A 20048-nucleotide genomic window follows, 5' to 3' on the forward strand; every position below is an offset into this window, starting at 1 on the left:
TGCATTACATAAAACTCCCAACTCTGAACTGCACAACACTATTAAACTCCCAACAAAATCCCGCAGCTCTACCACCACGCTTCCCCTCTGGGCTGCCCGAGCAACGAAATACACTAAAACAACGGCCCCCCGCCGCGCTTTTTGCGGGTTTGAGCTGACGGAATGCACTGATAGCCAGCCCGCCCGCAGGCTGCTCCTGAGGCCGCAGCCCCTGCGGGGCTCGGGCAGGGCGCGGTGGGTGCTGAGCAGCCGCGCCGGGTCCGGGGCGGGAGCGTCCCAGGGCCTCCTCACGCCCGGGAGCCCCCGCAGCACCTGAGCTCGCAGCGTTTGCGCGAATACACATTGAAGTAACATATCCTACGTTCCCCGCCGCTCTTCGCAGCAGGAAGGGAATTTCCTAACTGGCTGGATTTAGCCTGGAGGCAACCAGACGCTGCAATTTACCGTTTAAGTTCCTCCCCGAAAGAACGGCTGCCAACACGGGAGCGGGAAGCGCGGGCTCTACCAGGCACCGCCGCTGCGGGCCTGCGGGGCTTTCAGGGGGCAGGCCGGGACAGCCCGCTGAACACCGCTAACGAAAGTACAACGACGACAGTAATAAGCCCCCAGGGCGGGAGGGGCAGCCCGTGGCCGCTCCGCCCCCGCCCCCCAGCCCGATGCCTCCCGCAGGCGGGGAGGGGAACCGGCCCGAGGCGGGGGATCGGCCCCGCCGGCTCCCTCCCGCCCGTTGGGATTCAAACGGGGGAGCGGCGGGAACCGCCCCGGCCCGGCCCGGCCGCCATGGAGTCGTCGGTAGCGCGGCAGGGGCCCGCGGTGGACCAGAGGCTGAGCGGCAGCGGTGCGTGAGGCGGCCCCGCTCCCCTCAGGGCCGGCCCCGCTCCCCTCAGGGCCGGCCCCGCCCGGGCCACCCGCGGCCGCCGCTACCCCGGGGCCGGCCTCGGCCCACCGTCCCCGCCGGAGGGTAGCGGGCCGCGGGCCTCGCCGGGGACTGAGGGCTCTGACTCCACTCTGCCCCCGCCGCCATGTCCCCGAGCAGGTGCCGTGAAACCGCGGGTCAGTTGCAGCAGAGAACTGGAACTGAAGACGACCCTGCGGGAGGTGGTCATCTACATCGTTTTCCTGACAGACCTCTGCATACGTAAGTTATCAAATGACTGAGGCGACTTCAACTGTTTACCAATAATGAATCTGTAAGCTCTTTCAGTATTTACTCCTTACTCCACCTGTCATCCACCCAAAAGTGTCACTTCAGTCAAAATTGCTCTGACTGCCTTTTTCTAGCAGTGTGACTTAATGACGACTGAAGGGGAGAAGCAAGGTTAGAAGCTGTTGTCATCCTCTAATTTCAGCCTACGAGCATCCCCTCTTTGCCCCTTCTTTCCAGTGACGTTTGGCATGGTGAGCACAGACATGTACTACCTGAACAAAGTCCTGTCCCATCTCTTCCTGGAGCCCTCCTCCGAGGACGACAGGAGTGGTTTCGGGAGTATTAGGAGCAGAGATGATTTCTGGAGGGTAAGGCTTTCATTGCAAAGATGTTTTCTTGGAGAACAACCAAGGGAAGAAGCTCCTAGTGTTAATTCAGAGCAAGAGAGTCTTGCGGTTCTCTTAAAAGCCATGTGCTAGATGTTGAGCTTTCCGCTGAAGAAAGGCAAATAACTTCTTAAAATGCATATAGAGAAATTCTGGGTACAAAAAATAATACTGATACTTCTGAATAGTCAGTCAAGGAAACCAATAGGCTAATTAATTGCTGCATCATATTCTCAATATTAGGCTTGGTCTGAAAAGAGCTTCAATAAAAACAGATTTTGGGTTTACAGTTCTTTTGACTTTCAGCTGTTAAAGAAAAAAAATTATGATTTCCATTGGGGCAGCCAGGAGAATGTACCATCTTGATTCACCTGGTTTGCTGTTACATCATATTTCAGTGATGGCTGCAAAACACATCTCTGTTTTTACTACTAGGTGGAGGACTTCCCAAAATTACTCGCATCGCCCAGCTGACAGCAGAAGGCAAAGTTTCTCACCCTACTCCTCCTTAAAAATGGAAATGCCTGGTTATAACAATTAATTTGGAAGAATTGTACTCCCTCTTATCATGGTGTTTGTTATGGCTAGTCCATAAAATAGTGAGCCCTTGCTGTATAATGTGTGTGCTGATGTACTAGAAATGGTTGTAATACATGCTCAGATGGTGCCAGACCATGGGGGCATGTTGTTTTGCACTCGGAATAACGTTATCCCCAAGCTTAATGCTCTTTATCTGCATCTAAGAAACACACAGAAAAAAGAGGGATTTTTTCCCCGCCTTCAAAAATAAATACTTCTTCATTTAGATGCAGATGACTAAAAACCTAGTCAGAAATACATGCCAAAACAGATCTTCAGAGATTAAGATAACCAACAGATTTTGTTAAAACAACCTATAATGTTTGTGTTTAAACATATTTGTTTAGAATTCAGAATTTTTCAATTAAACCCCAAACAGACATATGTTGTAGTCTTACCCTGAATAATCCCGTTACATGTCTCTGATAAAATTGCATAGGGAACAGAATTGTCTCATAGCAAAAAAAGGTAAATATGTTGTATTCATAAGACACTATATAGGTGGGAATTGTTTGTATTCTAGTTTAGACTCTGTAGCTAAAAGTAACCTGAGAACCCTGTAGAGATTTGTACGCTAAAAAGTGGGGTAATCCTGGTATTTAAATCTTCTTTTGAATCTTTAACCTCACTTGTACATATAGTTTGCAGAGGGACCCCTCTTGGATGGACTCTACTGGGACAAATGGTATAACAACATGACGTTAACCCTCCAGAACAACAACAGCCATATTTACTATGAGAATTTGCTGTTAGGAGTAGCCCAGATTCGCCAGCTGAAAGTACACAACAACACTTGCTCCATCTACCCATATTTTCATACTTTTTTAGAAGGCTGTTACAGTGAATATCATTATCAAGCTGAAGACAGGTCTGACTTTGGTCTAAGGAATGAATCTGAGTAAGTCATCTTACTTCAGCACAGAAATGTTTTTGAAAACCTTAATGCCACTATTCTTCAGTTAGTAACAACTGTAAATGCAATTAGCTGAGTTTTTCTCTTGTTTAGATTGAGATAAACCATGGATTTGTTTTTGTGCCAACGTTATAGACAGGAATTTGGCATGGGAAGTTTATAGTGGAGAGACAGGAAGAACTGGAAAAGCAAGCCCAGTTCAGCAAAAGCTCATGTTGTGGACCTATCTCCACTAACATCTCTGGAGAAATGCTCAATTATGAGGCCTGAATTTAAATCACATGTTTATAAATTGGAATCATGCTAAAATGCGCTGGAAACAGAGCCAAAAGGCCTGCTTCACATACTGCATTTAGCATTGATTTAACTTAATGAAAGAATGGGCGAACACGGCACAGTAACAATGAACTAGTAAACCAGAGATATTCCATTTACCTATAAAGGTTTTACGGTAATAAACTGTCTGGCCGACGTTGGGTGAAATCCAGATTGATAAGCAATTGCTGTTTTGTGAATGTACTGAGTATTTAGCAAATAAGAGAAATGGGAATGTTTTCACGCCATGTGTCTCATGCATACTTCCTGTAAAGAAAAGTGTTTTTTAAAGGTCTGGCTTAAATAGTCAGTTGTGGATGCAGAACAACACAAGAACTGTTCTTGTGTTTATACAAGGATTGTATAAAATAAAAGTTAAAGCTTACTTCAGTCCAGTTTCCATAAGCTGAGCTGCTCTGTTCTCCCATTTCTGATAGATGGAAATACACCTCAGCCTCCTCGTTATCCCCATGGTACTGGGGATCTATGGGCTTGTACAGCAGTGGAGGATATATGTTCACCTTACCTAAATCGAAGCAGGAGAGCGTGGAGAAGTTGGTGTTTCTCAGGCAGAACAGCTGGCTCACTAGAGGAACCAGAGTTGTATTTATCGACTTCTCAACATACAATGCTAACATAAACCTCTTCTGCGTAATCAAGTGAGTTCTTACCTTTACTACATATGAAATCCAATTTACTGAGGCATGGTGCTTCCATAAGGACGCAAGGAAAGGCTGGTCACCTCGGGCATATGTAGCCATGTTTCTCAGGTAGCAGCTGGCAAGACAGTAATTCATTAAAAATACAGAAATTCGGTTAGTGCAGGGAGCAGACTCAGATCCTTCCTTTCACAGATTTTTTTTTGAATAGTTGGTGTCTGGTCTGTACAGCTGGTTGCTGCTGTCTGTTGGAATAGTTTTCATAGCCTTTTGCAAGGTCAAAGGCTGGATTATTAGTCCTGTTGTCAGCTAGTGGAGGAAAAAGACTCAGGGTAGGGTGAACGTTTGCTCTTCTGAGACACAGTTTCTTTAAAGACCTTTAACCAAACGCCATAGCTGAAGTATCCCAAGAGCTTCTCTTTTTCCCCTCAACCTTCCCTACCATGTAATACTCTTTTCATGAGGGACATAGCGTAGCCCTTACAAGAAAATCTTGCGGATGTAGGAGTTCCAGTAAGGTATTATTAATGTCGTAAAAATTAATATTAGAAAATTAAGGGCTGAGATGATTTAAAGGGATGGTAACTAACACCAGTCCCCAATTTTTTTCAGGTTGGTGGTAGAGTTCCCTGCTACCGGGGGTGCTCTCACCTCCTCACATTTCTATTCTGTGAAGCTCCTCAGATACGTCACGTATTATGATTACTTCCTGGCTTCTTGCGAAATCGCCTTTTGCCTCTTTATCATTACATTCATAATCCAGGAAGCTATAAAAATAGTAAAACTGAAAATGGAATATTTCAGAAGTGCCTGGAACTGGCTGGAGTTGCTGCTGCTGGTGGTGAGCTACCCCTTGACTTTCACCTTGCTGCTTGCCAGCCTAGGCTAGCACTGGACAGACACCCAGCGAGCTAGAACAGCCCAAATCTGTGTCTGGTTGGAGTCAGTCACCCACTGTTCTACACTGAAGAGGCCACATGGCCCACCACAGTTCAGCACGCTCGAACTCTTTTCTAGCCTTGCTGTCAACTTGCTGTGGTTCCATGTCCTTTCTACTCATTGTCCGCGTTGTTTGCTTTAGCCTTAATCTTTGCAGAGCAGGGAAGCACTAGCACGTAACAGAGCTAACACAGTAAAATTAGAACGTATGCAGCATGTTACATGTTACATAGCACAAGCTCAGAATTATCACAGTACAATTACAAAGATTTGGCCAATAAAGTCTCATATATACAGTTTATGACAAAACATCTAAAAAGCTCAGGTTCTTCAAATCTAACCAAGGGCCTTTTGAAATCAGTACAGTCTTTCCTGTGCAAAGTGACAAGTCTGAAGAGAGGGGGTATAGCTGGACTTCAGTTTCACTGGCTTCTGCTTTCCTTCAGGTATCCATCCTTGCCATTGCCTTCAACATCTACCGCACTGTACAAGTGTCCCTGCTAATGGAGGAGCTGTTGTCTGATGCCCACGTATATCCAGACTTCTATTTCCTTGCATTCTGGCAAGTCCTTTACAACAACATGATTGCTGTCAACATCTTCTTTGCTTGGATAAAGGTATTGGTTCTTACTCCCTTTTTTTGTACTCGAGAATCATAGTGTTTCTAAGCATAGCATAAATGTTCACTTTTGCCTTTTCATGGGTGAATTGCAAAGGTGGGGCTAAAAGGGAGACTTTCGTTTGTAAGATTCCAGAAGAGTTTAAAATTACCTCCTTCTCGTAAACAGGGCTCACACAGATTCCAAGCCCATCTTAAAAAAAATTTTGCACATGGGCAGCTGTCTCCATTGGAGCAGCTGGGAAATTACCATGGCCAAACAGCCTCCTCAAACTCGGTCTTTTCCTAGACCCAGTATTACCTAGGTCACAGCCTGACTTATACAGGTGGCATGGCTGTAATAGGTGAAGTTATTCATAGCTTTTGTAGCCAAAAGCTATGAAAACAGTAGCTACCTTTTTAACTGCAGAGGAAGGCAAAATGTGACTGAACTTGATTCAGAAGTAGGTTTGTGCCAGGACACCTTTAATTTCATTCTTACTTGCAAATAGATTTGCTGATCTCTGGACAGAGTAGCAAACTTCTTTAAGATCAGAGGCTACTTCTGTTCCTAACCAGGTGCTCTGGGGCCAAACCAGTCCTGCATGTTTGCATGCCACTGCCCCTAATCTGCTAAACCCTGCTGGCCCTGACTGGGGCAGGCTTCAGTGACTTTGGTTTGGATGGCCTCAGTGTTCCCAGTGACGGATGAGACTTCCCAAAGCTTTGCCTGATCCCAGACTGCTTACAGACCCTCTCTCCCCTAACGTATTCGTAAAACTCGCAGCCGCTTTGTGCTGGGCAACAGGCAGGGGAGGTGTTCACATCTGCCAGAAGAGATCACACTTTACAGTCATGCCCCAAGTACCTGAACATAAGCTATCATGAAAGGTCATGTGCTTTTAAAATAAACAGGCTTTTGGTCTTCCTCCACCTCCCAGGCCAAGGCTGCAGGAAGCAGCTGTTTGGGAGCACTGGTTGTTAACCAGTTCTGTGGGCAGTCTTCCTCGTTACATCCATTCTGTACCCCAGCTGCATGTTCCCCCTGCATCATCCTCCCCTCAGACTGATTACTATTAATTTAGTAGCACAACTGTGTTTATAATTAATGACTGTCATTGAACAAGTCTTTTGTTCAGGCCTTGTTTCAGATCCAAAGTAAAGGAGAGATCCTTACCAACTTAGCCCATCAGGGAATCCCCCGATGCAGGAGGGTGCTATGGCTTGCAGTCTCCTTGACCAGGGGTCCACATCTGCTAGAGCTAATTGCACACACCAGTACCCAGCAAAGACCTGTCTACACACTATTAGCTTTAGTACATAAAGGTATTTGCCCTGCAGAATATTCATCTCCTCCAGAAACACACCAAATCCTAGTTCTCCTTACAGATACATACCATGCAACTTATTTCTAGGTATGACTTCACCTGTAAATTACAATTACAGATAATATTCCAGAAATTCTGTTAAGATGTTCCAGTATATTTTGATCCCCCAATAACAATATGTTGTGTTCTCTTGCAGATATTTAAATATGTAAGCTTTAACAAAACAATGACACAACTGTCCTCCACTTTATCTCGCTGTGCCAAAGACATCATTGGATTTGCCATCATGTTCTTCATCATTTTCTTTGCCTATGCCCAGTTAGGCTATCTGGTCTTCGGGTCGCAAGTTGAAGAGTTTTCCACTTTCCAAAACTGCATGTATGCTACATTCTAAACTTTTTGATACAAAACCCGCAGCTGCTGCAGGTGCAAACCAGTTTCTGCTAAGCAGAACTAAAGAGCACAGGTCTCCAACACTTAAGCTTATTTCATAGAGTAAAACCAACTTCATTGGCCCTACAATCTATTTACCAAAGCCTTCATATGTTCAAGAGGACCACATGTACATTAAACAGGTCAGGGAACCGTAAGAAGGGGAAGCTCGGGAGCAGTTCACCCAGTGGAGCTATAGTCCCCACAGCTCTCAACACAACTTTGCCATGTGTAACCAGGCCCCAGGACAACTGGGCCAGCCTGGCAGCGGGCTGTTCTCTTTTGCCTCTTCCAAAAGCAGGAGTCTGAAACTACCCAGCAGACATGCCACTGGGTACGTGATACAGTCCCCAGCACGAAAACCACAGCAGAACTGCTTGAGACACCCAAGTGGCTCAGAGCACAAGCTGAGCACGTTTGCAAACAGGAATTACAGCTCTTAAGAAAACATCCAGCTGCATAGCCAAGAGTCCCAAATCCCATCTGCTGGCTCTGTTAACTTTCTTCCCCAGATTTTTTTCAGCCACTCACTGTAGCAGCAACATCAGATCAGTTCCAGGTGCCAGCTGGAGCTGGTTTTGATGGTCCTTGCACCTTGTAGCAACCCTAACCTGTCACCCGCAGTGTACGTTGTGTTTTAGCCCATGGCTACATTTTTTACAACTTCAGAGAGATATCTTTAGTGTACCAGATTGTTTGAAAGCAGCTTTTCATGTAAAATTAAGGCACTTCTAAAGCAGCAAAACAGCTCGTTTTGGATCCTCTTGGATGTGAGACAGTTCTAAGATGCTGCAATACAGAGAAATATTTATTTGTCTTAGGTAGGAATAAAATCCCCTATGGGGGGGACATAGGGACCCACACTGTTACCTTCTGTACTAACAGAAGATGAGGGATCATGAAGCTAGAACAGAGGGGAAATAATTTGGGAAAAAAACCCCAAAAAAAACAAACCAAAACAAAACCAGGTGATTTATCCAAAATGAAAGTATTTTCTCATACAAGCCATTTAAAAATTCCTTTGTACTTTCAAATTCTCAAATATATGCTAAATGCTCAATTTACCATTGCAGTATTATCCTGGCTTGCCTTTTGATTTCAGTGACTAAGGTAACAGTAAATCAGTCTCAATTGTATCTACTGCCTTTTTTTTTTTTAAAATAATGCTTACAATACTTCTCTTTAGAGAGGCCAGTCAACCTCATTCTTGTATTTTTTACTCCCAGCTTTACACAGTTTCGAATTGTGCTGGGAGATTTTAATTTTGAAACCGTAGAAGCAGCAAACAGAATCCTTGGACCTATTTACTTCATCACATTTGTATTCTTTGTGTTCTTCGTATTGCTGGTAGGTATCATCTTAAAAATGCTTATCTTTTTGCATAAGCAGTAGAGAAGAACTGTTGTATAGTGCTCTGAGACAGTGTTTTTCACCCCAAGATGACACTGGGCTTGCTCTGGCTGCCCCTCAGTACACCTGGGCAGAGAGACACTCCGAACTCTCTTGCGGGAGTTCCCAGCAGGCAAGACATTTCGCAGCTCTCCCTTCCTCCAAACAGCCACAAAAGGGGCTTTTGCACCACAGAACAAGTATATTGCACCTTTCACTCTACTGCACCACCCATTTCTTGAGATTTTAATCTCTGAAAACTCTCGTGGTTTAACCTGGCAGGCAGCCAAATACCACGCAGCCGCTCGCTCACTCCCCCCGCTGGTGGGGCGGGGAGAGAATTGGAAGGGTGGGAGTGAGAAAAACTCGTGGGTTGAGATAAAGACAGTTTAATAGAACAGAAAAGGGAAAATAATAATGATAATGATAGCATATACAAAATGAGTGATGCACAATGCAATTGCTCACCACCCGCGCTGACCGATAACCAAGTAGCGATCGGTACTTCCTGGATCACGCCTACCATTCATATACTGAGCATGACGTCACATGGTATGGAATACCCCATTGGCCAGCTGGGCTGGCTGTCCTGATTATGTTCCCTCCCATCTTGTGCACCTAGCTCCGTCAGTAGGCACGGGAGCTGTCCTTGGACTAGGAGGGCACTTAGCAACAACTGAAAACATCGGTGTGTTATCAACATTCTCCTCATACTAAATCCAAAACACAGCACTAGGAAGAAATTTAACCCTATCCCAGCCGAAACCAGGACAAAAACTTAATTGGGTGCTCATGAAAACTGCATAATGTCAGCCTTGTCAGGTAGGAAGGTTAAAGAGAGACTTTGATGGGACTGTGTAGGTGCAGGTTATCAGTTAGATTGATGTTTTCATTAATTACTTCAGATTGAAACATCATCTGAAAAAGCTACAAGTATACGACAGGAAATCCATTACCTCCAAGGAACTGGGCCTTTTAGCCGATACTGCAGATGGGAAATAAGTGATTTGTCTCCCAAAAATATTCCCTAAGACTATCAGATAATTTAACTGCATTAGGAGCACGTCTGCACCCATCAAAGCTCTTCAGTTCCGTTATGGAACAGCCCCCAAAACAACAGCCCCAGCATAATACAAATGCAATTTCCAGAAGCAAATACCTAACTGCATTCTTCCTGTGCAGAACATGTTTTTGGCTATTATAAATGACACCTATTCAGAAGTCAAGGCAGACTTTGAAGTGATACCCACTCAAGAACTTCAGATCAGAGACCTCTTTAGACGGGTAAGTAAACACTTCCGTAACTACCTCATTTAATTCAAGATAAGAGGAGGAATTCTAAGCTACATCACTAGCAAAGAGCCTTAAACAGCTGGGCCATAACCATTTAAGAATATTTTTATTTTTAACTTCAAATAAACATTTGACAGATACAGAGACATCCTTCCATCAAACCCACAGGAGCTCCGAATGGTAAGAGTAGCATATGAGTTAGGGTACAAGGAGCCTACCTTTACTTCACCCTTTGAAACACAGTATTTAAGACCAGCCTGGTTTGTGATATATCCCATTATCAGCTTTCTTCAGAGCTTACAGTTGCTGCTCTTCCAAACAGAGAAACTAAAGATGATCTCTGCATGGGAAGGCAAAAGAAGTTAAAATATGTACCTTTAAAACTCTACAAAGTTCAGACCATTTTTATGTGCCAGGAGTACAAAAGGGGAACAAATCTTTCCCTAACTTTTCAGTTCAACCTGAAATTATGACCTCCTCCTTTCCTGCCAAATGCATACACGGAAGCCAAAGAGATTGCATGCAGTTCTGTTGCTGGGACAAGTCAGTACCTCTGCCTAGAAACCTGACTTAACTGGGGAACACAGCATCACCAGCGAGATAAGTAAGATTGAGATAGGTGTGGGACGAGAGACCTGCGCCTTCAGACTGCGTTTCTCCAAGCTGGCCTACCCTGACCACTCCAGAGGAGGGCTGGCAGCCGTATCTACCTGACATTTTCCTGTAGGATTTTATGAGCGGCATAGACACAAGTTACATCGCTTCTGCAAAGCCTAGCTTTCATTAAGGAAAAGGAAGGAGTGGTCCCTGGCCAGGATACAGCTGGTCTGGTCAGCAACAGCACAGCTTAGATTCCCCCACCCAAGCTCTTTCTCCTACTTAACAGGGACTATAGTAAGATTAAACTGAATATGCCTGAAAACAGAAGCTCTTACTGGATTTGGTTGGCTATTACCTTCAGGAATTTCATGACAATTCTGAGATATAGCAAATCTGAGCTGAGCTAAGGGAACAAAGAAAGCGATAGACTGGTGGGATTTCTGTTTAATTGCCAGGCCATTATGCTGACGGTTTGTTCCTTGCATTCAAGTCCTTGTGCAAAAGTGTCTCTGGTTAAACGCAAGCCATTTAACATGTCTGACTTTCCCTGTCTATGTTCAGAGCTGCAATAAGGCCCTTGTTAAGCTCAAGTTGAAGAAACCAGAGATGGATACAAACGCAGCAGACGAGAGCTTGGAAAGGTAGGATCTCAGCATTTGCCGTTACCCCCTGTACTGAGCACAGACCTATTCTCACAGGACTTCTGTCTCTTCTCATTTGTGTGAATGACAAGCAAGGAATTTTCAGCCACTGAAAGAGAGGATATTTCTAAGCTTTCCAATGGAGACAGTGCTAATGAAAAGGTAGGCTTTATTCTTTCCTATATTCTTAGAAACTGCTGATTATATTTCAGAAGTTGAATAATACAAAAGGAGTCACAGTTACTTACAAAAGCTATTTCTCCACAGGATACTAGTTTTAACATCATAGGAATAGCAAAAGCTAGACCTATAAATAAAGAAAAATCACTAATTATGCCCAAAACTTCAAATGAAAGCTTATTCAGGCAAGGCCATACACTACAATAGCAGAGCTGGCAGTAGGACGAGATCAGTGTGTCTTAGCAAGGGTATAAAGTTGTGAGCTGGGCATTTGCCCAAATGTTAAACAGAAACAGACATACGGAAAACAAACAAGTTTTACAGCAATCTCTTGGGTCACAGGCTGCATCTACAGCAAGAAGAAAGTTTACTGTAGCTTCCTTTTGCTTTACAAAAAGGAGGTTTCCAGCAGTCTTTGGTAGTTCCATATCTGGGGTAAGCCTATGCAAGTACTTCTAAAACATATTTTTGAAAAAACCACTTCTACAACACGAGAGGGGAACGCCCCTTGGCTGGCTGTAAACACTACTACACACAATGCTTGCAATCTCTCAACTCTGAAAAGAAATGTGTATTCCTAGATCCTGTATTTTTGGAAGGGCCAGAAGGAAAATCTGATGGAGAACATTTTTCTCCCCAAAGTTGCCCATGTCTTTTCCTGCATGCGTGCCCCCTCCCTGCATGAGTGACTGTGTTACAGGTGTCCCAGTGAGCCATGCTGGCTTTGCCATTTTTTTTTTTCTAAATCTCTCTGGTGCTGAATAGAGCCATCTGAAGTCATCAAAGCTGCAGGAAGGGGAAGAAAAAATTTGTCAGAAGTATCCATCTACTGAGGACACTGTGACAGACTCGGTCACAGCTCAGAGCTACGTCTCCACTGCAGAATTTCAGCAGTAAGTGTGTGTGAGTCTGTTCTTGCGGTTTTATTCCCATCCCCAGGCAGCTGCAGCCCTAGCTGAAACCCTCACTGAGTGACAACCTGAGACAGATCAACACAAAGTCAGGGATTTTAAGATACATTAAGTGCTCTTATACTGGCTGACAACAGCTGCCCTCCGGGAGGGAAGAGGGAAACAAAAGAATTTAGTAGAGCAGCTTGTAAGGACATCAGTCAAGAATGAGGTGGGACAAGAATTTAAAATATTGTCACTCTTCCAGAAGATCTCCGTGTGGCTGCCAGGGAGGGGGACAGAGACTAAGACCTTGTGCTTGTGAAGGGCTGTTTCAGGACCTGGAGCCTTGGCAGCTGACACCAGTGAGCAGAGAGGAGGTTGCAAATGCAAGCGTAAGGGCAGCGCCATCTCAAGGATACGTGGCTGTGTTTGTGTGTTCCAGGCTCTTCAGCTATACAGCCCAGTTGGGGAAGGAATTAAATAGCACTAACGCAACACTCAGGAGAATTATGAAAAGCATGCAACAACTGAAGGATACTGCAGGCAAGACGGCACAGTAAAATGCACGAGCTCATCTGGTAGCAGAGATGGCCTGACTCCTCACAGTTTAAATAAATCCAGAGTCCCCATTCCCCCCCCCATTTTTTTCTATTTCTGGGTAAGAGAGGCGGGAATGTTAATAAAGGTAACACCATTGTTGCTTCTCGGTCTTTTCTCTGAGAGTTTCAGGTGCTGCTTTACCTCTGAGAAGAGCCGACCAACCTTGCTGGAGTTCTGGTAGGCATCTCCACAAACGCCTGAGCGACATTTATTCCTCCGCCTTGTTTTGGGGCTGCTGTGGGACAGAGACGTGTAACCGAGGGCAGGTCATGAGCGATGGCAGCACCCCGGGCCCGCTCCGAACCTCTCGCTCGCTGGCCCCACGTAGCCCCGTGCCAGCCTCAATCCCAGGCACAGTCCAGCACACGGGTCATCAGCCCTCCCTTCCCCAGACCGCTTTCTTGGGCCAGTGCACCTGCGGCCAAGGTTAATGCTGATTTCTCAACAATTCTTGTTCCAGGCACCTGTTGCTTCCAAAACAGGTTACTGTTGCCTTCAGAGAAAAAAAAAAATATTCTTTCCGGAAATCAGTCATTTGTTTTGATCAGGCCCTAACGGCTGGAACCACCAGAGGGCGATTGCTTCACCCTTGCACCAGCCTGAATTTTCAGAACGTCCTTTTTATTCCTAAATCCATTTATACCCGTTGCCTGAGAGACAAGGTGTTACGTTCAGGCCAGAAACTGTCTGCTCCTATGTAGTCATTAATATTTGTTCATTACTGGGACTCGGCCACAGGAGGAAGACAGACACATGTCCAAATGCCATCTGACCATGCCGTGAGAACACGGGGCCATCACCAGGCTGCAACACCTGCACCACGCAGCCTCTGCCCTAGGGAAGCTGGGTATCTCGGCTCATGCATGACACGCAACCCCCAGCCTCCAAAGTATCCTGAAACTTCTATAAATCCTACAAGGATTTACAATATTATAAAGCTTTATGTCCTGCAGAGCGCTATCAAGCTACTACAGAGTCTCTGGTCTCTGCGTCTAATCACGCTGTGGAGGAGCTCTCATGGGGAGGGGAGCAGACAGGCGTTTGAAGGGCCCCAGAAAGAGATCGCTTCAGCCCCGTAGCACAACGCTGCCGTGCACTGCTTTGCTGTCGGGGTTCACCGATTTTGTACTTCGGTCTCCTGGCCAAGCCAAGACACCCTCTCTTCTAAAAGGGACCAGTTTAAAATAAAACCACCTCTTCCCTTCACTTCCAAAGGGTTCTTGTCACTATGCAGTATCCCAGGACCCTTGTCCCAGAAAACATAGGTCACCAATGATCTTTTTATCTTGATTACTCAATAGCCTGACATGCAGGAAAGCAGATCTATCGCACCTTCGGCATCTCCGACCTTTCCTCCTCTGGCAACCCCTCTCGTACAAAGAGGTCTCGAAACCTTTAGCCACAGTTACTTACCCAGAACTTCATGGAAGAGCTCTCAAGCACTCCTCATCCTTGCCCCACTACTCTGGGGCACAGAAACCCTCTTTATAGCCTGCCTCACTTTTCCCAGCAGGCTCTTTGCCCTGCAGTCACATAACGGCTCAAGCAAACCTCTTTGAAGAGGTGAACCTTGGAATACTATAGATTTGCATTGTCTCAGAACTGGTTCTTCAGCAAGGAAGATCTGTCTCAGTATCACTGAGCTTTTTGCACCCTCAAAAATATCTGTTTCTCCTCCGTTTTGGCTAACGGCGTTTAAAACGGCGTTTCCTTCATAAAAATCTTCTTAGTTCATTGCTTTGTAGCACGTGGGTTTCAAACAGTTCCCAGCAACCACTATTTGAGGGACTTTTGTCCTCTCATTAGCATCTTGATCAGAGCAAGCTTTGTCGAATAAATAATGCTAAGGAAAATGGAGGAATAGATGTGGAACAGATCTATAGCAACCTTGTTCATTCTTCAAGCCACTGTCCTAAGAATTTGTGCTTTCTTTTTCTGCTATCTTCAGAGGAAAGACGTGTCATCAGAGGGAAAGTTGTTCTGTCCCACCCTAAAGAACGTACTGAAGTCTGCCTTCTGTCTCCTCTCCCTCACTTGCTCCTCGACTTCCTAGTTGTTTTTCTTCTTCCCATTTACCTGCACTGCCACACATCCACAGTCTTCACCTTCAGGAGTTCTGTCCCCTGCCAGGCCTTAGGCTGAAGAAAGGTGGATTTACACAAAATACAACACAAGAGTCAGTTTGAAAGACCTCAGTCACTTTTCACATGAACTTACATCAATATACTATGAAAAAAATCAATTTGGTCCAGAGGAAAAGCATCCTCTTGTGTTTACAGAAGTGTGTGCAGTAACAGTGTTTGCTGGCCACAAACTGCGGTAACTGCTGTGACACCCATTTTAAGGCTAAGAGATCGTTATGGATCTCTTAGAGACACAACCAAATACTGCTCATCAGCTGAAGTGTATTCACTGGCAGTGAATTAATTAGCCCAGTAATGGCGGAATCAGCTCTCTACCCCATCTACTCCCGAAGTTGCTACTGCTGGAGCAGGAATGAGCGAGACTCACAGTTTGCTCCTGCGTCATGGCGCAGCAGGCTGGCACCCTAGCAGGAACTGCAGCCCGCATCGCACGGTAAGCCAAGCTGTCAGTTCAGGAGCCGATTTGGTCACTTCCCTGCTGTCGCTGCCGAGCACAGTCTAAACAGGTGAAATAAGGCTTAAACTGCTGTAGCTTCCTCAAGGGCTGTCTCAGCACCTGAGCCACTGCCAGCACTGGTGGCTCCGCTGGCAGGCTGCGGAATTCGGACCTGCCGCAGCAACACCCTGAAACTACAAACACATGTAGGAATAGCGAAGGACTCGGCACTTGTTTTTAAGAGACGGCAGTGGAGGAAAAAGCATGATGAGAAACAAAGATATATGACAATAAAGGTTAAGGTACTTTTATTATAAAAGTCTATACAATGAGCACCAGACATAGCAATGCAATTATATCTGGTTTAGTTATATATATTCCATATCTATATATCCATAGAGATATATAGGTTTTGCTTTTACCAAAGTAAAACTGTTATATCACAAAATGCCTAGTTCTACCGTTTATTTATTGCTCAACAAGGATGGCACAAAACACACTCAGCATAACTGTTGCCATGCTTATCTACTATACTGAATAAACAGCCAAACACTGCATAACAAACACAAAGCAGCTGTTAATTCTGAATTGGAACCAGTCTGATCACTCACTCACTTATAAAAATATTGGAATCATATAGATTTAAGCATTATAAAGGAGGAATATATTATTTAAAACATTTAAATAGTGCATATTGACATTTTGCATGTGGTATATAAAACACAAACATTCATGTACAACACTATACAGTACACATTAGTTTCAATGTTTGGATACACCCGTGTCTGCAGACTGATAGAAAAGTAACTGAAGTGTACATTGCACAATGGAACTGAATAAAATTGATAAATGGTCTCAAGACTAGTTTAACCTCGTCATTCTCTAAGGTCCCAGATCATTTTGCAGTTTAAAAAAAAAAAGGCATACCACCAGTGCTCAATATTTTTAGTGCTTTTTTTTTCTTCTGAATTCCAAAATTACATGCCTACAAGCAGAGTAAAACAAAACAAGAAGTATTCTACAGTACACAGATGAAATCTGAGCACTAAAAATCCTACTTTCAGCCTATTTCATATGCTTCATGACAGAACAGCAAGTCTATGAGGTTACATGCTAGCCATTTCTTACGTTGTGTGAAAGTTATTTTTGGTCTTTCATAAAGCAGTGTGAATAATAGCTATGTTGACATTTAGCCAGTCACAGAAACATGCAGTGAGAGTAGGTGCATGCAAAACATGGCCACAATCAAACTGATACATTGAAGGAAAAAAAAATTCAGAAAGCACCAGTTAAAATTAACACTTAGATTCTGCCAGATCAAGAACAGCTGCTGATGGCTGTTGCAGAGCATAAAGCTAGTAGCTAAATCATCATTCAGCACAGCAGATGTGATACTCAAAACATTACTTAATTTCGACTCTGAAGCTAAATCATGCAAGGCCCATAAACTGTTTTGCTTACATCATAAGGGTTAGATAACTTATATTTATTCTCCAACTGTAAAACAAAATCGTGATAAACAGCAGTAATTTTTTCACTCAAAACCAACAGTTCACCCTATGGTGCACATTAACTACACTGATTTTAGCCCTTGATACCATACTTATTTCAGGTACAGTGGAATTTTAACTGTCCTAAGCCAGCTCTTTCCTGCTGGAGCTACGCAAGTCTGAGCGCCATCAGATTTCCCATACACTGAAATGTTCATTATGTTCCTCAAATCTTCCGAAAGTGGAGATGCAGTATCCAATTCAGACAAAACACTATGTCACCACTAGTTGATAAACAATAATTGATAAAATGATAAAATGAACAACAGTAACGTAAGTCCTGTAGGCAGCATGTGATATAACTTTACAGTTTTCCAAGTTTTAAAAGACACTAAGCAAGGTCACTTTCTGGTTTGTCCACTGTCATCTTTATCAAGGAGGAAATGTGACCACCAATGAGCAAAATCCATAGATGTTAATTATTACTGTGTTATAGGTGCAATTTAGAATACCAAAAATTAAAGTTGTTCCACAGCAGTCCTTTGAAAGGAATTTCAGTCTGTTTAAGTGTTCCAGGAAAAAGAGCTGTACGTTTAATTTGCTGACTTTTTTCCCCCATAATAAAAAATAGGCAAGAGAAGTAGTTCAGTGTAGCATTATGGTATTAATAATTTCTTCAATAATGCAAAAAGTTGGTAATAACAAAAGTCTCAAAGTTCTTGAATGCTAAAGAAAAAAAGCTATGGTTGTTTTGGAACAAGATGGATGCATCTGTCATACAAAACTCTGATAGAAACTGTGTTTGCTAAAGTTGGATAGAGCAGTCTCAAACTTAGAAATCTTACTTGCTCTCTAGACAGGACCTACTTACCCTTCAAACATGTTATAGTGGCACCACAATAAAGTGCACAAACTGGATTCTTTCAACAGTGCATGACAAATGAACACAAGCACCCAATAAGTACAGTGGTTGTATACGGAAACATGTTATTCAATGGTTTGGAGGAACATAATTTAAATTGATTTTGAAGAATCTTGTTTGCTGATAAGGACTTCTAACAGCCTAAGTTTGGCTTTAATTTTCTTGTACTCCCTGTACTCATCAAGCATTGGAACCCGATCTTCTTTCTGTACGTTCCTGTAAAGAGAAGCATAACTAAGTTTCAAGAAAATCTCCGTACTGCAGCAAGTCAAACACAAAAGCAGCAATGTGCAGTTATCTTATGGCAGATAAAAACATTTTTGGCAGCTGGTTCACCAATAATAGGCATCGTTATATTTCAGTTCCTTGTAGTTAAAATTGCCATCACCTAAAAAACTGAATAGAAAACCCAGCAGCATTTATTCAGCACAACTGTCGCAGCATTGTTTATAACTTGTTCTCTTAAGTTCTTCTGGAGATTTTAACAACAGGATATGAAGACTTTCATTTCAGATCCTGTGTATACATTACAGAAAAATACAAATAAATTTAAGTCGATCTACCTTTTCACTGTATGTAGACTGACCCACAAACGGACAGCAGAGAATTGTTCTTATTTAAGACTGAACTGTAATAAATTAATCTATTAATCTGACTTATTTTTAAATCAAATCTTCATTAACAACCTCATTTTTTGCCATCAAAGTCAAAAGGAGTTATGTCCCAAATTCAGTAAGTGCATGATGAAGCTATGTTAGTGGAATTTGTGTGACCAATGGTCCAGGAGTTTCTAGTTAAGGAGAAATACAATAGAAAGTATAGTTGAATGAGAACGTCTGCCAGTCAAGAAAGTGACTGGCCTCTTAAGTGGTGTTAGTTTTGTTCATGAGGTGATACACCTCGAAAAACCTCCTATTACATACAAAGGGCAGCAGTTCAATCAAATTCATAACAATATATATTCAAATAAGAAGTCTAAAAGAACTAAACAATACAGAGAAGAATAAAAATGATCAACCCCTTTATTGGTAAAGCAAATATCCACTGTTAGGACTGACCTACTGGAACAAAGGACAAACCGGCAAACTTCCCTGCCCTATGTTAAAAACAACAGGTTAATCTGAGGGGTTTCTTTTAATGTATAAAAAATACTTTTTTTTTAATAAGTATTTTAAAATGTTAATTTTTTTAAATAAAAAAGTCACTTCTTCCATTTTCATTATTAGGCTTTACCAGCTGTCATACAGGAAACAAAACTCAGGAGCAGGCTTCCTCTGCTGTTAAAAATACTCAAGAATGTTATCTTCTTCAGGAGATTACTCATAATAGAGACTAAACCAGATCAGATTCTATTTGGCAACATTCATACAGAAAGTTAGAATAAATGCTTGGCTACAAAATGAGGCTGCTGTCCAGCATCTGGTTTTGTGCTAAACAAACCTTCCATTCTGCTGATAAAACTCCTCTTCAAATTCTCGTAATGTCTTACGTAGCTTCTTTTTTTCAGCTCTGGCTTTCCACAGTTGCTCCAATAATTCAGGCCTAAAAATTTCAAGTGAAAGAAAAAAACTGTTGGCCATACAATTAAATCTAAATTCTTCAAAGCATACTCAAAAACAACTGAGCTAGCTGCACTAATAATATATCTGTCTTGCTCATCAGGAATATGACGGTGAAATACTGAGAACAAACTAGTAGTTAATAAAAGGGTATAAATTTTCTGCTGTCTACACGGCTCAATTAAGGCTGAAGAAGGTTTAGAAGATACTAAACAATTCGCTGATACAAAAAGATCTTAGTCAGACACGTCAGAGGAAAGAACGCTCATTCAAGCCAAACACTTCCTGAGAAGTGCTGAACACGTCACTCCCTTCCACCCAACATCATATATTTGGTATCACGACTGTAAGTGCAATAATTGCAACTTCTATAATAGAATTATCACTCTTATTTTTACATACATAGAAGCAGCGCGGGTGCTTGACAGCCTAAGGTCCCGGGTCAGTTTCTCTTGACCATCTTCAACATCAGACTCAGAGTTTTCAACTGGGCTTAAAACAGATTGTGTTTGGACAGCAGTTCTTAAGATATCGTTCAGGTCTGTAGACAAACCATCACTTTCCTCCTCTTCTTCCTGAAAGTCAAAGCAGAAATTAAAAACAAA

At 43.2% G+C, this 20048-nt stretch overlaps 2 protein-coding genes across 11 annotated transcripts in view; one reads left to right on the forward strand and one right to left on the reverse strand.

Annotated features, from left to right (window-relative positions):
- Positions 1 to 671: 671 nt before the first annotated feature.
- PKD2L2 (polycystin 2 like 2, transient receptor potential cation channel) lies at positions 672 to 12996 on the forward strand. Its single transcript, XM_075164659.1, has 14 exons — positions 672 to 838; positions 1037 to 1138; positions 1385 to 1515; positions 2754 to 3010; positions 3778 to 3999; positions 4612 to 4840; positions 5385 to 5555; positions 7061 to 7242; positions 8523 to 8643; positions 9868 to 9969; positions 11140 to 11219; positions 11312 to 11381; positions 12165 to 12292; positions 12735 to 12996. Exons 1-14 carry the CDS (start codon positions 781 to 783, stop codon positions 12850 to 12852), a joined length of 1971 nt encoding a protein of 656 aa, XP_075020760.1. The 5' UTR covers positions 672 to 780; the 3' UTR covers positions 12853 to 12996.
- Positions 12997 to 13524: 528 nt separating this feature from the next.
- Positions 13525 to 20048, reverse strand: part of FAM13B (family with sequence similarity 13 member B) — a 54314-nt gene continuing 47790 nt past the window's right edge. For all 10 annotated transcript variants that reach the window (XM_075164658.1, XM_075164652.1, XM_075164656.1 and 7 more), the window contains 3 exons: positions 19846 to 20018; positions 19325 to 19426; positions 13525 to 18100 (listed from right to left, as the gene is read on the reverse strand). In XM_075164658.1, the coding sequence (XP_075020759.1) occupies positions 17977 to 18100; positions 19325 to 19426; positions 19846 to 20018 (399 nt within the window). In that variant the 3' untranslated portion in view covers positions 13525 to 17976. The remainder of the gene's footprint in view (positions 18101 to 19324; positions 19427 to 19845; positions 20019 to 20048) is intronic.

Source organism: Calonectris borealis, chromosome 15 (genome assembly GCF_964195595.1).
Source record: "Calonectris borealis chromosome 15, bCalBor7.hap1.2, whole genome shotgun sequence".
In the NCBI taxonomy this organism is placed as follows: Eukaryota; Metazoa; Chordata; class Aves; order Procellariiformes; family Procellariidae; genus Calonectris; species Calonectris borealis.

Bases quoted from the DNA above. Each gene is read 5' to 3' on its own strand.
- PKD2L2 (XM_075164659.1), top strand. From the start codon at position 781: ATGGAGTCGTCGGTAGCGCGGCAGGGGCCCGCGGTGGACCAGAGGCTG. The intron at 1,516-2,753 runs GTAAGGCTTTCA...TTGTACATATAG, and splicing joins GCAGAGATGATTTCTGGAGG to TTTGCAGAGGGACCCCTCTT. The intron at 7,243-8,522 runs GTATGCTACATT...TTTTACTCCCAG, and splicing joins TCCACTTTCCAAAACTGCAT to CTTTACACAGTTTCGAATTG.